The 21,105-nt window shown below is 51.4% G+C and overlaps 1 protein-coding gene across 1 annotated transcript in view; it reads left to right on the top strand.

Moving 5' to 3' along the window:
* Positions 1–1,227: 1,227 nt before the first annotated feature.
* Positions 1,228–21,105, top strand: part of EGLN1 (egl-9 family hypoxia inducible factor 1) — a 40,757-nt gene continuing 20,879 nt past the window's right edge. The window contains 2 exon segments of the mRNA XM_075412167.1: positions 1,228–1,928; positions 1,930–2,461. Coding sequence (XP_075268282.1) covers positions 1,600–1,928; positions 1,930–2,461 — 861 coding nt within the window. The 5' untranslated portion in view covers positions 1,228–1,599.

The following is a 21,105-nucleotide window of genomic DNA, read 5'->3' as shown; positions in this document are numbered from 1 at the left end:
GGGCCAGACTCTTCAGTGGTGCCCAGCGAGAGGACAAGGGGCAACGGGCACAAACTGAAGCAGAGGAAGCTCCAGCTGAACAGGAGGAAGAACTTCTTCACTCTGAGGGTGATGGAGCACTGGCCCAGGCTGCCCAGAGGGGCTGTGGAGTCTCCTTCTCTGGAGATATGCAAACCCCGCCTGGACGCGGTCCTGTGCAGCCTGCTCTGGGTGACCCTGCTTTGGCAGGAGGGTTGGACTAGATGACCCACAGAGGTCCCTTCCAACCCCAACCATTCTGTGATTCTGTGATTTCTTGGGCTTTAGGATGGATCTGCTTAACTCACAGGTAACTCACACCAACCGCAGGCGCTGCCCCTCGCCAGCGCAGCCCATGGGCCGCTGTCTGCTCGCCGAACGGCTCTGGGGGGGGTGTGCAGGGAACCCCCAGCCCGGGAGCAGTCCTTGCTCCCGCTCACCATGAGGCACGGAGGCACCGACCACCATGTTGGGCTGTTACCACCGCACATCACGGCATGCACTCCGCTTTCCTAACACCTGGCAAAGCAAAGCAAAGCCACGACATGGTTAGATGCTTCCTAACACCTAGACGAGCAAGCAAAGCCACGGCGAAGCTGGATTGTTCGGCACTTGCCCGCCGAGAGGAGCCCAGGTCCTCGCGTGGCTTCCCACAGCCGACACGCCCGCGCCGGGGGCCTTCATCCAGAGCAGCTTCCCTTTCCTGTCAGGGGCTTCGCCATGCCGGTCACGGCGCTGGGCCCAACTCCTTGGTTGAGCGGCCGCATCACCTCCTCCCCCTTCCTCCATTTTGCTGATTTTTTCCCCTCAGCCGGCCTGACTCCGGCCTTCGGTACCGCCGAGCCCTGCCAGCTCCCCGGCGGGGGTTATTTTGGGGCCTGGGGGAGCCACCAGACCTGGCCCCTCCGCCCGCCCTGTCACTCAAGGCCACGGCGCCCGGCTTCCACGCCAGCCCGGGGCCTTCCCTCCCGCTCCCCGGGGCCTTCCCCCGCTCAGCCCGGGGACCGCCTCGCCCCGGGGACCGCCTCACACCCCCTCCTCCCTCGGTCCCCGGCGATGTCGGCCCCCTCAGCGCGGCCTTGCCCGGCCCCGCCCGGCGGGCCCCGCCCGCCTGACGCGCCGGCGGGCTGGAAGTGGCGTACGTGCGGAGCGGGCGGCGAGCGTGGCGCCGCCTCCTCCTCCTCCTCCTCCTCCTCCTCCTCCTCCTCCTCCTCCTCCTCCTCCTCCTCGCCCCGACAGCAGCGGCGGGGAGAGGCGGCGGCCGCGCCGGCCCGCGCACTGGGCAGAGAGGCCGGCGGGGAGCGGAAGGCAGGCAGCCCCCCCCTCCCCCCCGGTCGCTCTCCCCCTCGACGGGCGATGAGGCGGCGCTAGCGGCGTTACCGGCGGAGGGAGGGAGGGAAGGAGGGAGGCGCGGGCCCCCCCCCCGCTCCCGGCCGCCCCGAAGGAGGCCGGTGGAGGGCGGCGGGGGAGCCGGGCGGCCATGATGCAGTGATCGCGCTCCCTCCCCGCGCGGCCGGGCGGGGGCCCCGCGTTGAGGCGCCGCTCCCGCCCGCCTCCTTACATAACCCCTCAGCCAGCGCCATGGCGAATGACAGCGGCGGCGGGGCCGGCCAGGGCGGCGGCGAGAGCAGCAGCGGCGGCCAGGGCGGCGGCGGCGGCAGCGGCAGCAACAGCAGCAGCAGCGAGCGGGACCGGCAGTACTGCGAGCTGTGCGGGAAGATGGAGAACCTGCTGCGGTGCGGGCGCTGCCGCAGCTCCTTCTACTGCAGCAAGGAGCACCAGCGCCAGGACTGGAAGAAGCACAAGCTGATCTGCCGCGGCGGAGGAGGAGGAGGAGGAGCGGCGGCGGGAGCAGCAGGGGGCGCTGCCGAGCCCCGAGGCGCGCACCCCCCCCCTTCCCCCGTCGCCGGCCGGGGCCTCGGCGGGGGGGGAACCGGCCCCGGAGCCCCCCGCCGAGGCCGCCCCGCTGACCGACAGCCCCGCCGCGGCCGCTGCCGGCGGCGGGGAGGCGGAGGCGGTGCTGCTGTACCGGGATAAGTCGAACCTGTACCCGGGCGGAGTGCAGGCGGGGCCCGGCGGGGCCGCGCTGAGGCCGAACGGGCAGACGAAGTCGCTGGTGCCTCAGAGGCTGGCGCTGGAGTACATCGTGCCCTGCATGAACAAGCACGGCATCTGCGTGGTGGACGACTTCCTGGGCAAGGAGCTGGGCGGGCTGGTGGCCCAGGAGGTGCGGGCCCTGCACCACACCGGCCGCTTCACCGACGGGCAGCTGGTCAGCCAGAAGAGCGATTCGTCCAAGGACATCCGAGGCGACAAGATCACCTGGGTGGAGGGCAAGGAGCCGGGCTGCCAGACCATCCGGCTCCTCATGAACAGCATGGACGATCTCATCCGCCACTGCAACGGCAAGCTGGGCAACTACAGGATCAACGGCAGGACGAAAGTGAGTGCGGGGGGGGACGGGGGACGACACCCACCCCGGTAACACGCACACCCCCCCCCCCTTTACCCTGCGGCGTGGGGGGGAGCGGGGTGCGTGTGCTCCCGTCCGTCTGTCTGTCCGGAGCGCGGGCTTGCCGAGTGCTGGGCTTGGAAATCATGGAATCATAGAATGGTTTGGGTTGGAAGGGACGTTAAAGATCATCTGGTTCCAACCCCCCTGCCATGGGCAGGGACATCTTCCACCAGACCAGGGTGCTCAGAGCTCCATCCAGCCTGGCATTGAACCCTGCCAGGGAGGGGGCAGCCACAGCTTCTCTGGGCAACCTGGGCCAGGGCCTCACCACCCTCAGGGTGAAGAATTTCTTCCGAATATCTCATCTAAATCTGCTCTCTTGTAGTTTACAGCCATTCCCCCTTGTCCTATCACTCCACACCCTTGTGAGAAGCCCCTCTCCATCCTTCCTGTAGGCCCCTTCAGGCACTGGCAGCTGCTCTAAGGTCACCCCGGAGCCTTCTCTTCTCCAGGCTTGCGGGTTGAGACCCTTCTGGGCAAGGTACCGGGCGGCAGGGTCCCGGCCCCGAGCAGCAGGCTGCCTGGAGGGAGAGGTGGCTTGGGTTATTTTTTCCCTTTCAAGTCTCGCTTCTGCGAAAATCTCGGTCTTAGCTTTGTTTCGAGAGCAGAGAACCGAGTGGGAAACCTGCCCGTTGGGTTGTGATTCGCGGTTCCCTTCCAGTCCTCGAAACAGGATTCGCGCCGTTGGTAAAGGACTAGTGATGAATGTGCGTCGGTATCTTTTCAGATAAAAAATAATGATAAAAGAGGCGGGGGAGCCCCCCACGGTGTTGGGGCCGGAGGAAGGCGGTGGGCCGGCAGCAGCCATCCCCCCGGTCCTGGACGGGCTGGAGTGGCTGCAGCTGCAGGATCTCAGCTTGGTGGTGGGGGAGAAACTGGGAGGCAAAAAACCCAGCTTCGGGTTTATTTGGGGCACGGGAAACTCCCGTGATGGAGAGAAGTGGGTGGAAAGTTTTCCGTTCTTTTTTATTATTATTATTTATTTTTTTATTTTGAAATGCAATCTTTGCGTCCCTTTAGTTCAAGCAGCACTGTGCTGAAGCTTTCTAACGCGAACGCGGTCGAAATTCCTCCTAGATCCCTGTTAGCTTGGACTTTTCTAAGCCAACGTCTCTTTCAGACGGCCCTAAAATTGCTTCAAGGCCGCGGTGCTTCGAACTTGGCACTCTGAAAATACCGGTGGCCTTGCTGGGTTTCCATTTTATGCAGCAAAGAGGAATACCACTTCTGTTTCTATGGGCAGCGGTGTGCTTCTGCGAGGAGTACATTCCAGGGCTTTAGAAAAGGGAGGGCTTTTGGAATTGTAATTCTCGGAATCGCACATGTGATTCCTGGACTCCTGTATCTCACGTTTCTAAGCAGTAACTGACCCTTCTGCTAACTGCGAAAGGTGGAGGGAAGTCTCTTCACGCCACACGCTTTCGTGGAGCGACAGCGGAGCAATGCGGGTTGTTCAGCCCTGCTTGGTTTTCAGTGGCTGCTGGAAGTCCCCTGTGTTTGGGGGATTGGGGCAGGTGCAGGGATCGGGTCAGTAGGGGTGCAGGGCTTTACCCCTTGACAGCACAGAAATGCATTACTTTCCATCTCTCACCTTCCCTTGCTCATCTCCCCACTGAAGTCAGCGCTTGTAGCGCTGCAGGAAAGCTCAGTTCCCGAAAGTTTCGCCAAGAGCAGGATGAAAACTTGTCAGTCACACTCCCAGATTCACCCCTGAGCTCAACAAACAGAAGCGGCTGGTGGGAAGAGACGGACAGGTCAGCGGAAGAGTTTGGTCTGTTGCAGCGTGGGGTTTGTCAGTGTTTGGGAACGCCTACAGCAGGGGTAGGAGTGATGTGACTGTCACCTTCGCTCTGCTTTTGCCCTCGTGGAGAGCAGCACCTTTCCTCTGTCGTTTGTGTTGCAGGGAGCGTTGCCCAGAGGGGCTGTGGATTCTCCTTCTTTGGAGATACTCAACACCCGTGTGGACAAGGTCCTGTGCAGCCTGCTCTGGGTGACCCTGCTTCAGCAGGGGTTGGGCTGGGGGATCCCCAGAGGGCCCTGCCAGCCCCTGCCAGGCTGGGATTCTGTGAGCAGAGTCAAAGGGCTGTGGCGGGGGGAGCAGTCCGGCAGTGGGAACTCCTCCTGCACATCCCTCCCGGGCTCCTCGCTGCTCACAGGGGCAAAGGGGAGATGTTTTCAGATCTCGGTGATCTGAAAGTATTTTTTTCTTCACGTCTTGCCCCTGCTTTTTCTGAATTGACTTTTGATGATGGCCTTGCTGCCAGAGTCCCAGTGTACTCTTTATTCGTGGCAGTACAGATAAGCATGCGTGGAGGTGCCGCAACAGCTGCGACAGGTTATGCTGGAGCTCTTCTGCTATGGCAGCTGCTTAGTTCTTTTAGTCAAATACAGTTTGCTTTCAAATCTACATGGGCAGGTTGGATTTGCGTTCACAGCAAAGAGTTTTTAAAAGGAACGATCCACGTGTAATATTTATTCTTACTGGTTTCATTTCAAGTAACAGGACCGAGATGCATGGAAATACAGCACACGTCCGACCGAGCTCTTACAGAATAATTTTACTGCTCCCGTGTGCGTGTGTTGCAGTGCTGTGGTTTGCACAGTTGGTGTGTGGAGAACTCGGTGTACCGTTTCACTGAAGGTGCTAAATGAACCAATTTGCAGCGTCGCTGTTGAGACGTGTAATTCCCCGGCATCCGAACCAGCGAAAGAATTCCGGCCCTTGGGAATCCCCCTGCCCTCTGTAAAACACTGCCGATGGTGGCTGCACAAGGTGAGGTACGAAATGATTGCGGTGTGGCGTGTGCCTGGTGCGGGGTCCTGCCGCAGTCGGGCTGTGCTCAGGGATGTCGGGGATGCAGCTGCGCTGGGGGGATCCGCGGCGGTGAGCTTCAGGAGTTTGTGTTGCCTCAAAAAGTCATCGACTGAGGAATCAGCTGCGCAGTGTGGTGGCTTTGAGGAGGTGGTTTTGTCTTAACAGTTCTAAAGGTGCATTGTTTCGGTGGATTTTTTTTTTTTTAAGCCTAACTTAATTTTTTTTTGTTAGACCTTTACATGAAAAACAAGCAAAAAACCCAAACCACTTGCCCCCAGTTACTTAAAATATTGTCGCTGGGTTCAGTGCAGTGTCTTCTTAGAAAACTGACTTTGTTTTTGAATGTTGTGCAAGGGTTCAGGTTATGTTGCAGGAGTCACAGGAGCTTTTATTGAATCTTTAACCTTTACCAGATCTAGTTCAAGCTCTGTAAATAAGCATATCCTATTAGAGGGAATGAATCATAAATAAATCCGCTCCGCCGTGTGCTGAAATTCCCGCCCTCTTTCTATTACTGAGTCTTCAAAAATGTTTTGTTAACTAAATATACTTATAAAACCTTGGTTTTATTCTCTGTGCTTTAACTAGCAGCTGGGTACTATTACAGAATTGAATGAATTGTTGATTGAAGGTGTTGATGACACTGTCATCTCGCCTAGTTGGTTATGGTGTTGGGGAAAAATAGCTGTAGATGAAATGGAAGAGATGATACCTAGATTATCACTTCAAATTAAGGCTTAACAAGTTAAGGCTTAATTTGCATATCCGTCGGTGGTGTTGGCATTGAACTTGCCATCACTTCTACAAAGCGACTAGAAGCAGTACAGGAAAAGGGGAAAAGAAGTGGGTCTTGCGGTATATACACTGCAGCTCTTAGCCGGTGAAACTGTCTATCAGGGACAGAGCTACATGGTTTTAATGGAATCTATTTTAAACTGATTTACGTTTGTCGGGGCCAGTCCGTTAAGGTAAAGCACATGAAATAAAGTAAAACGTTAAGTGTGAGAAAGCTGAGATTTTACATTTGAAAGTCCCTTTTAGAGGTTTTCTCTGGACTAACTGGGCTACCTAGAACTGATCTACTTAAACTGAGATCGTTCTGCCTAGAGCTGACCATCAGTAGGTCACTCTCCAGCCAGAAAGGTGTGTGTTTAGCAGTAGGTAGAAACTAGCCAACTGCCTTTGAGGTGTGTGGGCGCTGCAGCAGCAGGTACAAGAGAATGGCTCACTATTTACTCATCTCAGAAGTCCTGACTTACTGCATTCCTTGCCTTTGTTCTCTTCTTCGTCTCTTTCTTTCCAGACTGCTTCCTTCTTTTCTCTAGCAGATGGTGGCACATACTTGCATGCATGGGCTGTAGTGTCTTTCTCCTACTTCCTGTTATTTTGTAGGATTTTCTTCTTCCGTCTCTTCCTGAAATACCTCCCGCCCCTTATCGGTTACCACAATTGTACGTACGTGCACCTATTTCTGTTTCCTGCCTGTCCTGGCATAGATAGCCAGTGGAGGTGTGAACCTGCCCATCAAAGGCAGGGAATGAAATCCTCCTGAATCTCACCCAGCTGAGAAGGTTTTTCCTCCTTCCCCACACAGAGACTGAGAAAGGTTTAAGGGAGGGGGCAGCTTTATGATTGATTTTTTTTTTTTTGCTATGTTTCTGTTTCCCTGTTGTGGACTCTGCTGATCATCTAAAACTTCATATAAGTGTGAAGTTTGCATCCTTTACTGGTATTGCAATAATACCGGGAGATCCCAGTCGTGGACTGGGTTCCTTACAATCACCGTATAAACAGACATCTGATCTGTCAGCTGTTCCTGCTTCTGCTCCCATCACACCGCCGCACATCTAACCCTGCCCCGTGCCTGTTGTTGGCAGGAGGTCAGACAGAAGGTTTGACAGTCCCCGGTACAGCCCTTTAGTTTCTGCTTCGTTCCCACTCCTTGTGACCGGGCGGCAGAGCTACAACTCCAATTGCTGCGTTGTAATGCTCCCCTGTCTCTACCAGTAGGCCAGTGGCACCCGCTGCTTGTCAGCCACCAGTGGCTTAAAAATTCACTTTATTAGCTAGACATTGTGCAAGCCTCCTTTTCTGCTTTTCCTTGAAATTGTTGAATTACATAATTGCTCAGCCCTTAACTCTCTCTCCGCCTCCAATCTCAAAATAAACGGACCTGACTGTAGGTGCTTTAGCTGCTGCTTGTAACTCCCTGGGTGCTCATCGGTTTGCAGTATGATGCTGCGTGCTGGAGCATCCTGGAGTTTTGTGAAGACCTAGAGGGCTCTGAATCCGGACTAGTCCAGCTGTGCCCTATTAAATTAGCTTCTTTCGAAGTTAGTAATGCTCCTTTAGAAAATAATCCTCTACGAGTGAGTGGATGTCTCATACCCTGCTGTTAGTTTTTCTGTAATCTGGAGAGAAGAGGCTCTCTGCTCTGGCCATTTATTCATGTTGCAGCTTTCCTACAGGCAGGTTGGATTAATGTTACTGGGGAAAGAGAAATGTAGCTGTGGAGCAGCAAGCAACTGATGGAGCTGAAGCTGTCAGCAGCTGCGTAGCACGGAGAGGGGGCAGAGGGAACACTGGAGGAGGATAGCTTAAGCCTGAGTTTTGCAGATGCTGTTTAAAATAGCATACACTGGATCTTGTTCTGCAAAATATAACAGTGAGCGTGTGTGGCAGTAAGAAGACGGATGAAAATAAGAGATGGAGAACAAGGACTCGGCGGCCAAGCAGGTACTGGAAGGTGATGAAGTGTGGCAAAAGGCCGGTGGAAGGGAGGTGAGCATGGTGTGGGGCTTTGCTGCAGCTCGGGCGAGTCCCGCTCCCATCAGAGGACCCAAGAGCTGCGGCCCCGGGGGCTGTGGACCAAGGAACATCTGTGAAGTGGGGGGCTTCCCCTCAGTCTGCTTGTGGCATGCCCAGTTACAGAGATCCTTCTGCATCGTTCTGGGGATTTATTTCACTGTCATGCATTGAGTTTATTTCTTGGTAGAAAACTTAATGATCTAATTGGTTGGTAGTGGATGACTGTAGGCGTTTGAATTTGGCACCGAGTTGTGGGAAAGTCTGGCTGGGTCCCTCTCGGTCTCCCAGTACTCACTGAGTTGCTTGACCTTGATGCAGAACATGACCGATGCTCATGCGTGTTGCTTCTTTTCCTGGCAGCGACGTTTCTGTTGGCGATTTTTCTTCTAGGCGAGTGCGCTGGTCGGCAGAGGATTGAGCGGTGATTCATGGATGGTCAGCAGCCCACAGTTCTTACATCTCTGCTGGGGTAGAGCCCTGACATGTGAGGAGTACAGTTTCATTTGTTGTTCCTCATGTAGAAGCATTTTGGGTCCCGAACGGAACAGACGATCAAAAGGCCGTCTGTTGTCTCTAATGCAAATGATCTTTTGATCAAGAAGCACGGCATCTAGAAAAGACGCTGGTTTATGGCCAGTGAAAAATGAAAATGTGAACGTTGCTGAGATTCTGGCGGGTTCTCCTGCTAGAGAAAACTGCAAAGACAAATTAGTTTCTGAGGGGCAACTGTGTGCTGATTGTGACTGCGAAGCGTGGTGCGAATACAGCGTGTCTGAGGGCGGGGAGCACCGCCTGCGACTGCTGGGAACGTCTCCCTGCGCCGGTGTCTTAGGCTGTGGCTCAGTGAACGCTTCGGGCTGGCGCTGCCGGAGAAGCAGTCGCTCTGCTTTGCCAGCACGAGTGTTTACATGGCCATCCTGTGAACTGGTTTGGGGAACTGATCCATCTGAAAAATAAACTGGCAAAGGAAGTGCTCCTGGTTCGGTGTTCGGATGTTTGTGCTGGCGCAGGGGCCTGGCAGATGGTGAGACTTTCTTTCAGCAGCAGTGCAAATTTATGCCAGCTTAAAGTGTTTGCCAGACTACAGCCTTAGTTTAACACTTAAGGGCTGATTATCCCAAAATTTGCCCATGAAAATTCGAATGCATTTTAGGAAATTTTTGTGCTACCTATGTTTTTTTTTTCTTTCTTTCTTTCTTTTCTTTGTTCCTCCATGTTAAGTGTGAGCCTCAGTTCTTGCCATCAGAAACGCATTCTTCTGTCCTCCAAAGGTCTTCCTTGTGACAGTTTTACACCGAAGCTTTGCTGGGCTACCCACCATGTGATCCCATGCAACATGCACAGGGAAAAAAAACATTTTCTCCGAATGAAAACTTCTCCCCCTCCCATCTCTGTCCCCCCCAGCTTCAAAACCAACCCACTAAGCTAGATTTCTTACCCTTGCTGGCTGTCCCTATCCGTTATTCTGGAGTTTTATTAGCACCGAAGATGTTCTTGGCTTCTCTGAAGACAGCTGGACTGGCATCCCCTGGGATGAACACTGCGCTGCAGCTTGCTGCTGCTGAGAAGGAAGGTCCCTGCTTGGCCGCATCCCCTTGTGCCGGGTCCAGCGCTCGTTGTGCTTCAGGAGCTCTGTCTGAAATGGGCAGTTTCTGTACTGTTTCGCTTCTCTTGTCCTCTTTCCTTCGTGTTTCCTGGTGCGTGAGGATGGCTCTGTGAAATTCCAGGTTGGTTTGTTGCTTGCTTTTTCCCAGTCATTTTTGACTGTGTAACTGCAGTTGGTTTTGAGTTGTTGCTGTTCTGGAGATTAGGGAACCCGTAGCCTTGTGGTTTGCGCACACCAGTGATTTCACTATGAGCAATTAATTTCATTTTTTCCTGTCAGTGGTATCAATGATTTTCTGACCGTGTTGCTGCTTTGGTGTGCTGCGCTGTCTCTCCTGCACAGAATGGACTCGATTCAGCAGCGCCCAAAATTCAAGCGGGGTGCTTCTCATCATAGCTGTACAGCTTGAGAGGAAGAGCTGTCTTCCCTTGCTGGTGGCCTCTTGGACTGAAATTCCTTGGAAGTGATGTCCTGCCAAGTCATAGGACTGTCTGAACAGCAGCTCTCCTCAGATCTCTGCGTTAGTTCTATCCGGAACTTTGGGCATTTGAGAGATGTTTTCCCTGTTCCCAGATGATCCTTAGTTTCGGAATAGGTTGCCAGCCACTTCCTGCAAATAAATTGGCAGCGTATTATTCTCTTTCGTGATATTTACCTGCATTCATGATGTTTATAATTCAGTTGTGTTAATATCTGACAGCTTTTGGCTGGAACAAGCTAGGTTGCTGTTGGAACTTCACAAAACGCTGTCTTTCTAGTCGCTACCGCGTTGTGCTGTGCTGAGTGCTCGCGTGTGTGTGTACGTACCTGTGGGTACGTACATAGTGTGCTGGTAGCTAGTAAGCTACATTTAACCTTGTAGTTTAAAAGAAGGCTTTCTGCTGCAGCAGAAAGGAAACTTGTTTTATGAAATGGATACTCCGTAGAGAGCAAAAATTTCCTCTTGCCCATCCGGAAGCTAAATGGGTTTTCTTTAGGCTTCTTGGAGAGCTCTAGTACAAAGACAGCAGTTTTTTCAGGTCAAAATTCAGTTTGGGACTGTTGTGAGTGGGTTTGTTAGTTAATTAGTTAGTTCATTCTTTAATAGGATGCTCATGGGGCTCCCTGTCTCTTGTGCTGCTGTATTTTGTTACTGTGCAGTAAGGGAGTGACTGGACAATCCAAGGACTGTGCAAGTGGTTTTTTGAAAATAAACTTACTTGGAATATATCAATAAAAGATCTTTAATCATTGGCATTTTTTTTTGTCCTACGGTAAGGAAATAATATTTTGAAAGCAGCATTTTCAGTGATCAGAACAGTAAAGTTATTTGACTTTGCAGCTGCTGTGGAATGGAGTAATCATTGTTTTATGACAACCTTTTTGCCTTCCACATTTGTGACTTACTACTTAGACCCTTCAAAAGGAGGAGTAATGCTGGTCTTTGTGGCCTTTCAAAAAAGTCATTTGGTGCTCATTAAATCTTCATAAACTCCTTCCAGTTTCTGAAGATTGTTGGTTAACGATAGCTGATCAAGCATATATTCAGTGCCAGAATGAGCTGGTAAGCGGCAGTCTGACGCTTCACATCGAAAGCGAATTCGCTCACTGTTCCAGGGCAGTGTCTGTCAGAAACAGAGCAATGCTTTTGTGCACGTAACAGCTGCTTACTCCCAAAGACTTGCTTGTTCTTTGGTGTTTAACTTAAAACTACTCGAGAGTGGTTTTGTTAGCGTATAAGGTTACAAATAGGAATCGGATAGAAATGTGCCTGCCTGCACGTCTGTGTGGACGTTGTGTGTGAAGTGGGGCAGTTATGTGTAGGCTGGGTGCGTGGTGCTCTAACGAAGAGATGAAGGCCATACCTCGAGGGTAATTAATGAGGCCTAACGAAAAATACTATTTTATACCTGGGGATTAATTTTACACATAAATTTAGGGTCAGACCAGCTCAGAGCACATGGTTGGACCGCGAAGGCGTTCTGGACTGTACAACTGACGTACAGCTTTGAGGAGATGCTGCTGGGAGAGCAGAGCCTGAGGCTGCCTTGCCTGGCTTCAGCAAAAGCAGGCATTAGATTCAAAGAGTTCAGGAAGCTCTTCTCCCTTTTGGCCCTAGCAGGGTGGAGGAATTGTTGCGTTGTTGCCAGATGACTTTTAAGAAGTTTTACCGCATTTTAAACTGGCTGAAGACTTTATGGGTTTATATGTATTTGCTTGGCTTGGTGTTGGGTTTTGTTTTGTTTTTTTTTTTTTTTAATATAAAGATATTTTAAATCTGTTTGCAGGAGGAGCTTGAATTGTCAGTTCACATCACTTTGTTCTGCTGATGCGTCGAAATTCCTGGCGAAGTGGCAGAGGCTGTAGGTTTCTCTGCTAGGCGTACTCCTGCCATGGCTTGCTGGCCTTCTGGTGTGCCAGGGCCTGGTACCTTCCTGCTCACGTAGCTCAGAAGGCTGCAGCTGTATCGTTAGAACAGTCCTGAAGTTACTAGTCAAACAAAACCAAGAAGTTACAGTAGTAGACTACCCTGACTGTTGTGATAATGTGTTTATGAGGAACTACGGGACACAGTCCAGCGGAGCGCTACGAAGATGATGAGGGGACTGGAGCATCTCTCCTACGAGGAAAGGCTGAGGGAGCTGGGCTTCTTCAGCCTGAAGAAGAGAAGGCTGAGAAGGGACCTTATAAATGCCTATATATATATATGGAGGGTGGGTGTGAGGAGGATGGGGCCAGACTCTTTTCAGTGGTGCCCAGCGACAGGACAAGGGGCAATGGGAACAACCTGAAGCAGAGGAAGCTCCATCTGAACACGAGGAAAAACTTCTTCACTCTGAGGATGACGGAGCCCTGGCCCAGGCTGCCCAGGGAGGCTGTGGATTCTCCTTCTCTGGAGATATTCAAGACCCGCCTGGACGCGGTCCTGTGCAGCCTGCTGTAGGTGACCCTGCTTTGGCAGGGGGTTGGACTAGATGACCCACAGAGGTCCCTTCCAACCCCTACCATTCTATGATTCTGTGAATTTACATTGCTATAGATCATAAACTTGGTCCATACTAATTTTGAGACAGAAATCCTCATATGTTGAAGTTCTTTGCACTGTGAAAAAGTCCAGGGATGCACTATGTGACAGATTTCCAAAGCACTTTATAGCTAGTTAATAACACATCTGTCTTGTTGCTGCTCCCTGTCCTGCTCAAACAGCTAACCCTTGCTGTGGGTGCAAGGCTCCATGAACAGCTTCTGCTGTATGGGAACAGTGCGTGGTCTGTGCTTGGCTGAAGGCATCAGGCCCTTCCAGCTCCAGCGGTTGCTGCATTGTTGTTGGGGCAGCTGGCACGCAGCCTTGCTGCTGTGAGAAAGGAAACTGCAGCCGGTTGATAAGGGCATCTTAAACTGACTCGGGTTCAGCTGGCATGTTAGATGATGCCCAGTGAAATAGATGTTGGTTAATCGTACCGCTGCTTGGCTTAACCTTATTTGTGTCTCCTTTAGCCCCTACATGACAGAGCATCCATCAGCCAGTCAGTAGCACTCTGAAATCACAGAATTACAGAAAGGTACGGGTTGGACGGGACCTCTGTGGGTCATCTAGTCCAAATCCCCCTGCCGAAGCAGGGTCACCCAGAGCAGGCTGCACAGGACCACGTCCAGGCGGGTGTTGAATGTCTCCAGAGAAGGTGACTCCACAGCCCCTCTGGGCAGCCTGTTCCAGGGCTCCGTCACCCTCAGAGGGAAGAAGTTCTTCCTCATGTTCAGCTGGAACTTCCTCTGCTTCAGTTTGTGCCCGTTGCCCCTTGTCCTGTCGCACCACTGAAAAGAGTGGCCCCGTCCTCCTGACACCCACCCTGAAGATATTTGTAAGTATTTATAAGGTCCCCTGTCAGTCTTCTCCAGGCTAAACAGGCCCAGCTCCCTCAGGCTTTCCTCGTAGGAGAGATGCTCCAGTCCCCTCATCATCTTCGTAGCCCTCCTCTGGACTCTCGCCAGTAGCTCCTCATCTTTCGTGAACTGGGGAGCCCAGAACTGGACACAGTACTGCAGATGGGGCCTCACCAGGGCAGTGTAGAGGGGAAGGAGAACCTCCCTCGACCTGCTGGCCACACTCCTCTTAATGCATCCCAGAATGCCATTGGCCTTCTTGGCAGCCAGGGCACACTGCTGGCTCATGGTCAACCTGTCATCCACCAGCACACCCAGGTCCCTCTCCACAGAGCTGCTCTCCAGCAGGTCAGCCCCAGCCTGTACTGGTGCATGGGGTTGTTCCTCCCCAGGTGCAGGACCCTGCACTTGCCCTTGTTGGACTTCATCAGGTTCCTCTTCGCCCAGTAGTGAGTTTGCTTTTTCAGGAGGGGCTGAGAGAGCTGGGGCTCTTAATGCTGGAGAGGGGAAGGCATGGCAGGCCCATACCAGTGTGTGCAGATACCTGGTGGGGGGAGTGAAGAAGTGGGAGCCAGGCTCTTCTCAGTTGGTGCCCAGGGGCGAGACAGTGGGCACACTGAAACGTGAGCAATTCCATTTGACCATAAGGAATGCTTTTTCCACCATGAGGCTGATCAAACAGAGATGCAGGTTGCCAGAGAGGTGGTGGAGTCTCCATCCTTGGAGATAACCTGAAACCTGACTGCTGGTCACCCAGCCTGCTGTGGGTCACCCAGCTCCGAGCAACGGGCTGGACCAGGTGATCTTCAGAGGGGCCTGCTAACCTCATCCCTCCTGTGGAAAAAAAAAACCAAACCAACTGCAGTTTGGAGTGGAGGAGGTGCAAAACAAGCTGATTTTTGCAGCCTGTTAAAATATTTTATTTCTAGCAATGGCCCAGTCAGTAGTAAGTCCTGCTTATTGCATCTCTTGAGTGAAGTGACCAGAAGTCTGGCTTCCTACCAGTGGTCCTTTGCTTCTTAAAGGAACACTGCGGTCAGATAGGTAAGTAAAGTAACAGTTTGAAATATTCCTGGCTTGGATCGCTCTTGGTCATCCAGGTTGTCACTTTTGGACCGTCTGTGCTGCTGCCTCCCCACTGTTTTCTCCCCCGTTGTGTGTTTTTACAGTTGCTGAGTGCATGTGCCCGTTGTGCAGTCCTGTCCTAGGACAGCTTGCGGATTTAAAGCACGTGTACGCTTCACAAGACGGATTTACACAGAAGTTTAAGAAATTAAAGTCATTTATTTATCTGCAGGGGGGCTCATATTTTCTCTCCAAAATTATCGTGAAGTTATATATGACTTTGGGACCTCTTCTGTAGTGAGGGGGCGTAGTGCACCGGGGGTAGTTATCCTTTCTTTGCTAGACAGACGGAAAAGCGAGGTACGCTGCTTCAGAGCCACCGACTACCCAAAAGTGCTATACTTTAGTGTTTCCCATATTTTTACTTTATGTAGCAAATTTGTAATGAACACTTGGACAAGATTATTTTCAGTATGGTTTAGTTTCCTTGAGGAAAAATGCCACGTGCGTAACATTAAAAACCGTTTCAGAGAAGTGTGAGGAGGGAACCTTTGAACAGGCGAGTGTCGGGCTCGTATATTTTGTTGTATGAATCACAAACCTGCAGCTCTCAAGTTGCGATCCTCACCCCCCCTTTTAACTTTGGGCCTTTTTTCTTTCATCTGCGTTCCCCACGCGTGCTTGCTGCTGCTGCCCGTGCTCCCCCCGACATCTGTCCGCCGCGGTGGGCTCCGTCACTGCTCGACGCAGGGAGAAGGAGCAAGCGCCGAGAGAGGCCGGCTGCCCCGGGCGGGGGTGCAGGGGCTGAGCTCTGCCAGGCATTCGGCGGCTGCAGGGAGCCGGTCGATGGGCTGACCTCTGCGGGGACTGCACTGGAGAGATAAGAGCCGCGTGCCTCTCGGGAGATGCCAGTTTGACCAGCCGGGCCTGATACCTAGTCACGAATGGAAGCCAGGTGGAGTTGTGCTCGTCTGAAGTGACCTTCTGGATGAACTAGATTCTAGACCATCCTCGAATTGTAGGTTAAAGTTAGGTGTGTTTGAAGAATGTCCAAAATAGTTTCAGTGAAACCAGGCGTCGTTGCTGTTCAGACACTTGTGACCCGCTCTGCTCAAAACTTGCGCGGTTTTTGCACTCTGGCAAACCTAGTTTCAGATCCTAGCAAATTGCCTTCTCACGTTTGCTAGATATGAGCTTATCCTTTAGCAGATGTCTCCGTTTCATACAAGTGTTTGTCACCTGTGCTCGTACCATTATGTATTTCTTGTAAATAATCAATAATCAGTGTGTATATGAAGCTCTGAAAGGTATATAAACTGATGCTCCTGTATACCATCCACCTTCTGGCAATTCTGGTCCTGCACCTGGGGAGGAACCAGTACAGGCTCGGGGTGGACCTGCTGGAGAGCAGCTCTGTGGAGAGGGACCTGGGTGTCCTGGTGGACAACAGGTTAACCATGAGCCAGCAGTGTGCCCTGGCTGCCAAGAAAGCCAATGGGATCCTGGGGTGCATCAAGAAGAGTGTGGCCAGCAGGTCGATGGAGGTTCTCCTCCCCCTCTACTCTGCCCTAGTGAGGCCCCATCTGGAGTACTGTGTCCAGTTCTGGGCTCCCCAGTTCAAGAAAGATGAGGAGCTACTGGAGAGAGTCCAGCGGAGGGCTACGAGGATGATGAGGGGACTGGAGCATCTCTCCTACGAGGAAAGGCTGAGGGAGCTGGGCTTGTTCAGCCTGGAGAAGGGAAGGTTGCGAGGGGACCTTAGAAAGGCTTATGAATATCTTCAGGGTGGGTGTCAGGAGGACAGGGCCAGACCCTTTCCAGTGGTGCCCAGCGACAGGACAAGGGGCAACGAGCACAAACTGAAGCAGAGGAAGTTCCAGCTGAACATGAGGAAGAACTTCTTGACTTTGGGGGTGATGGAGCCCTGGCCCAGGCTGCCCAGAGGGGCTGTGGAGTCTCCTTCTCTGGAGATATTCAAGACCCACCTGGACAAGGTCCTGTGCAGCCTGCTGTGGGTTACCCTGCTTCAGCAGGGGGGTTTGGACTGGGTGACCCACAGAGGTCCCTTCCAACCCCTGGCATTCTGTGATTCAGGAGCTTTCTGAGCCAGAGGTTGCATCTGGACCACTGCTGGTAGTGCGCAGAGATGGGTGGACATGTCTGCCATTAATTTCTGTAATCTTCCTTTAAAAGCCGTTTGTACTTTTGGCCCCTGCAACATCCTGTAACAACGAGTCCCACAGTTTAATTAGATGGAAAAGGAACTTCCTTTTGTTTAAAACCTACTGCCTGGTGATTTCAGTGTCTCCTGGACTCTTGTCTTGTGAACACTCATTTCCTAGTAGTTTTACTTGTAATGGTTTTAAAAGTCTGGCGTTGGCTTCCATACATTTTTCAGCTGACACTCTTTCTGTTCTAAACTGAAGAATTGTAGTCGTCATCGTAGCATTTATTAAAATAGGTGCTGTCCCACGTTTCTGGTCCTTCCTGCTGCTCTTCTGGGCAGCTTTTGCTTTGCTGGTTGTGCTAATCCCCCTTTAAGGTAAGGCGACCGGAATTACGGTATTAATGTGCGAGTGCCTCGTGAGTGTGGGCGCTGGCGGCGTGGTGTGTGCTGCGTCGCCTCGCCGCGTGTAGCGACGTACGGCGCTTTCGTTGCCTCTGCTGCTGTGCTGAGATGATCTTCTTGGGAGAACTGCCTGCTTTTACTACATTTTTTTTTTTTCTGAAGTGATGTTGTCCAGTTTAGAAGACATCACTGTGCATAAGAAGGTTTTTTTTTTTTATTCCCCTCAGAATATTCCTTTGATACTACTCTTCTTTCTCTCTGTCACCTGCCGTTTTGCTGTCCAGGTGCTTCGCACCGTTTTACCCTTCTGCACGCCTTTCTGCAGTCGGGGCTCGCGTGGATTAGGCAAGATACTGCAGGATTGGGTGTAAACACGGTCACTGCTGCTCACCCCCCGTTCCCGGGTCCCATGGGGATCCTGCTGGTAGCTCTGCATTTTCCACTGAAGGGAGGTTGGTTTGCTGTAGTGAAATTCCTGTTGCAGTTTACTGTTGTAGTGCTACTTGCTTTGCCTGTTCCAGTACTTCGGAATGCCTTGGGAGTGAGATCCGTGCTTAAAACGCTTTATACTTCAAAATTTCCAGGTTTTGCATTAGAATTAATGCCTTGTGTCAATTTTTATCAAATCTCCATTATAGCTTGGAAAAAATGACATGTAGTGGCTCCCCAAGGCCTCCTAACACCTGGCACAGGCTCAAGAACAACACAGGAGTTCCTAGACTGGAGTCCTGACTTTGTCCATTTTCCTTAGTGAAAATAGAAAACGGGAGTGGTCTCTCTCGTGAGCCAAAGGCTACGCCAAAATTATATTGTAAGCTATATAGGTAACAAGATAAACATATGATTTTTACCTATTTGGTCCTATGACTTTATAAAGAGCCTTGCAAACATGGAAAATAATGTGCCTGTGCAGTACAAGAAATGCAGATGACGATACTATCAGCTACCTTTACTTTCAGTTTAGTCTTCTCATACAGCATGAATTTTGCAGAGTGTTGTTTCAGACTTCTAATTCTGACTGTGCCTTTTAGTCTTTCTGTGCTCACATCCTGCGGCTTCGAAGGTACACACCCAGCGAAAGACAAAACTAGCAACAAACGATCCTTCCTCACCAAAGAGGCTTCAGCTTCTACAGGTTTTGGGGTTTTTTTTGTTACGGTTTGGTTTTTGTTTCCCTGCGAGTTTGAGTACAGCTTTCCAGAAGAAGCGGTGGAATTCTTCAGGGGGTTTGATGGGGAACAGAATTGGCCAGTGATGGGAAGATGGAGTCCCTCTGAGATTTCTCCCTTTGGAAAATGTCCTATACATTTTTTCATCATCTGTCTTTCATTGGCAAGGGTTACCGTCGCTTTGGAACCCTTAATTGAGGTTGCCTTTACAGAGGAAGTAAATTCTGGTTTTCCAGAGTAACGTTCAGTTGTCTTGCTGGTAGCTGCATAGCATTACAGAATCACAGAATGGTAGGGGTTGGAAGGGACCTCTGTGGGTCATCTAGTCCAACCCTTCTGCCGAAGCAGGGTCACCTACAGCAGGCTGCACAGGACCTTGTCCAGGTGGGTCTTGAATATCTCCAGAGAAGGAGACTCCACAACCTCCCTGGGCAGCCTGTTCCAGAGCTCCGTCACCCTCAGAGGGAAGAAGTTCTTCCTCCTGTTCAGACGGAACTTCCTCTGCTTCATTGCTTGTGTTGACCCTGGGAATAAAATACATTACTGGCTTTTTACTGGCACTTTGTGTGCGTGCCGAGCTGGGGGACCAGCAGATACCCCTGAGGCAGAGCTGCCGTTGGGAGAGATCCGGGCAGGCTGGAGGCATGGGCCGAGAGCAGCCCAGTGACCACCGGCATGGGCAAACGCAGAGCCCCGCGCCTGGCCGGGGGCTGGGGCTGACGGGTGCTGGGTGAGGGGGGGGTCATCCCCTCCCTGGGTACCCAGGCCCTGCTCCTGGTCGTGCCCCCTGGGTGCTGTCGTCCTTCCCGGCTGCGCAGCACACGGCTGGCTCTTCCCGAGCATCCCGGGCTCTGTTGTTTCTGTATCGCAGCCTCAGCTCTCTTGTTTTTCCTATTTGAGAATTTAATTTTAGATAGTTTCTAAGTAGCCAGCGAATTTTATTATGTGTTACTGCCTATAGACTTGAAACCCATTTTGCTCATGTGGATAAGCAATGCAAAAACAGTGTTTTCCCTGAAGAATTTGTAATTAAATATGAGCTAAATCTTGATGTGCAATAATTCTGTGTACCCACCTTCCAGCAAAGACTGTATAATTATTTAAAGCATTAAATAAGTCAATTCCATTTGGAACTACTGGAAGAATTTTGTTAGGAACGCTGCAGTTACCTGTTATTAGAGCACCTGCAATTTGAGTTGATTTTTTTGTTTGTTTCTAGGTAGCATTTTACAAGGCCGCTCCGTGCGAACACCTTATCTGGGAGGCAGATTCGGAGAGCAGCCTTCTGCAGGCAGCGGGTGGACAGGAGCACGACAGTGCTGTGCTGCGCGTTCCTCGTTTTCAGCTGCGGTTTTGTGTGCCGAGAGTAACCTCCGACGTCCGAGACGTTTTGTAGTGCGGTTGATTAAGGGACCAGAGGACGCAGAAAAGCAATTACAGCTTTTTTTTTCCTGGGGCCTGATGGGGTATCTTGGTCATTAGTGTTTGCAGCTTGATTTCACGGGGTTAGTAGCAGGGCAGTCGCAATTAAAACCCGCGCTGTGGAACTTGCTCCCTTCGTTTGGCAAGCGCCTCTGCCATCCTCGGGCTCTTACCCGCTCCTCCTCTTCCTCCCTCTTCTTCCCTTCAGCCTTTCTCTGGTTTCAGAATTGGTTTTCCCCTTCTTCGGTCACACAGATCAGGTGAAAACTGAGAGAGGATACAAGGTGCATTCTGGGATCTGTAGTATCTTTAGTGTAAAGAGACAGAGCCATCTACTACACATCATAGAAGTCAGTGAGTTGGCTGCCTGCGGGTAGCTTCCTGAAATGCTGTCTCCTGTGCAGAAACTGCTGCTCATTGTTAGTGTACAATAATAGATGCATGTTTTAGAAGATCTGTTGTTTATTTTTAGTAATGATGTAGAAAATTATTTTTTTAAACACGGTCTTTGGCTGCAAAAGACACTTCTGCCAGCCCTGAGATGGGAAGTGATTGCCCGCTGACTTGAAGGGGATGTGGATTTCTTACATAGAAATCTGGAATCTAGTATTTTGCAGAATTGATTGTTGTTCCACTTAGTTCTCATGATGGTCAGCATTATTTTCCCTGCTTCAGTACCGCAGGCTTCTGTCAGTGCTGCTGTTCCTTCTGGTGTCTGCTTCTCTTTCTTCATCTTCCTTTCGTTTTACTGTACATTGTCTGTCCATCAGTACTTTCCACTGCTGTTTCTTTAGATGATGAAGAGTTCATGTCCTGGAGTAGTTTCAGGTTGTTTGCGGACTGAGGCAAACAGTTTTTCTTCATTTCAGTTATGTTCTTGCATATATTTTTTTCATTTATCTTTTTTTTTTTTTGGTCACAACTTAAAGCTGGGAGCAGGCTTTGAAAAAGAAAACTTAACCTGTGCAGATCTTGTGTGTGGGTTGCAGAAATACGTCCTGTGGAACAGTCCTCGTGGTCTGACATGACGCCTCTGATCTAGGCTAGTACTGCTATGCCCTGCGGTCCCTCCCCAGTGAGTATGGTAGGTTGTAGAGTCCTGACTGGCCTTTGGTTTATCACAAAAGTTCCTGCTGGCTGGATTTTTAAGGACAGATGGAAAAACCTTTGAGCAGAAACATGAGAGAATGAGGTGTGCATCTTAAAATCCATCATTCCCGGGTGGGATGTAGAACAGTGTTGTTGACTCAATAC

This window comes from Opisthocomus hoazin, chromosome 2 (genome assembly GCF_030867145.1).
Source record: "Opisthocomus hoazin isolate bOpiHoa1 chromosome 2, bOpiHoa1.hap1, whole genome shotgun sequence".
Taxonomy (NCBI): domain Eukaryota; kingdom Metazoa; phylum Chordata; class Aves; order Opisthocomiformes; family Opisthocomidae; genus Opisthocomus; species Opisthocomus hoazin.
Note: the sequence above shows the minus strand (reverse complement) of the source record. Positions and strands in the feature narration are given on the sequence as shown.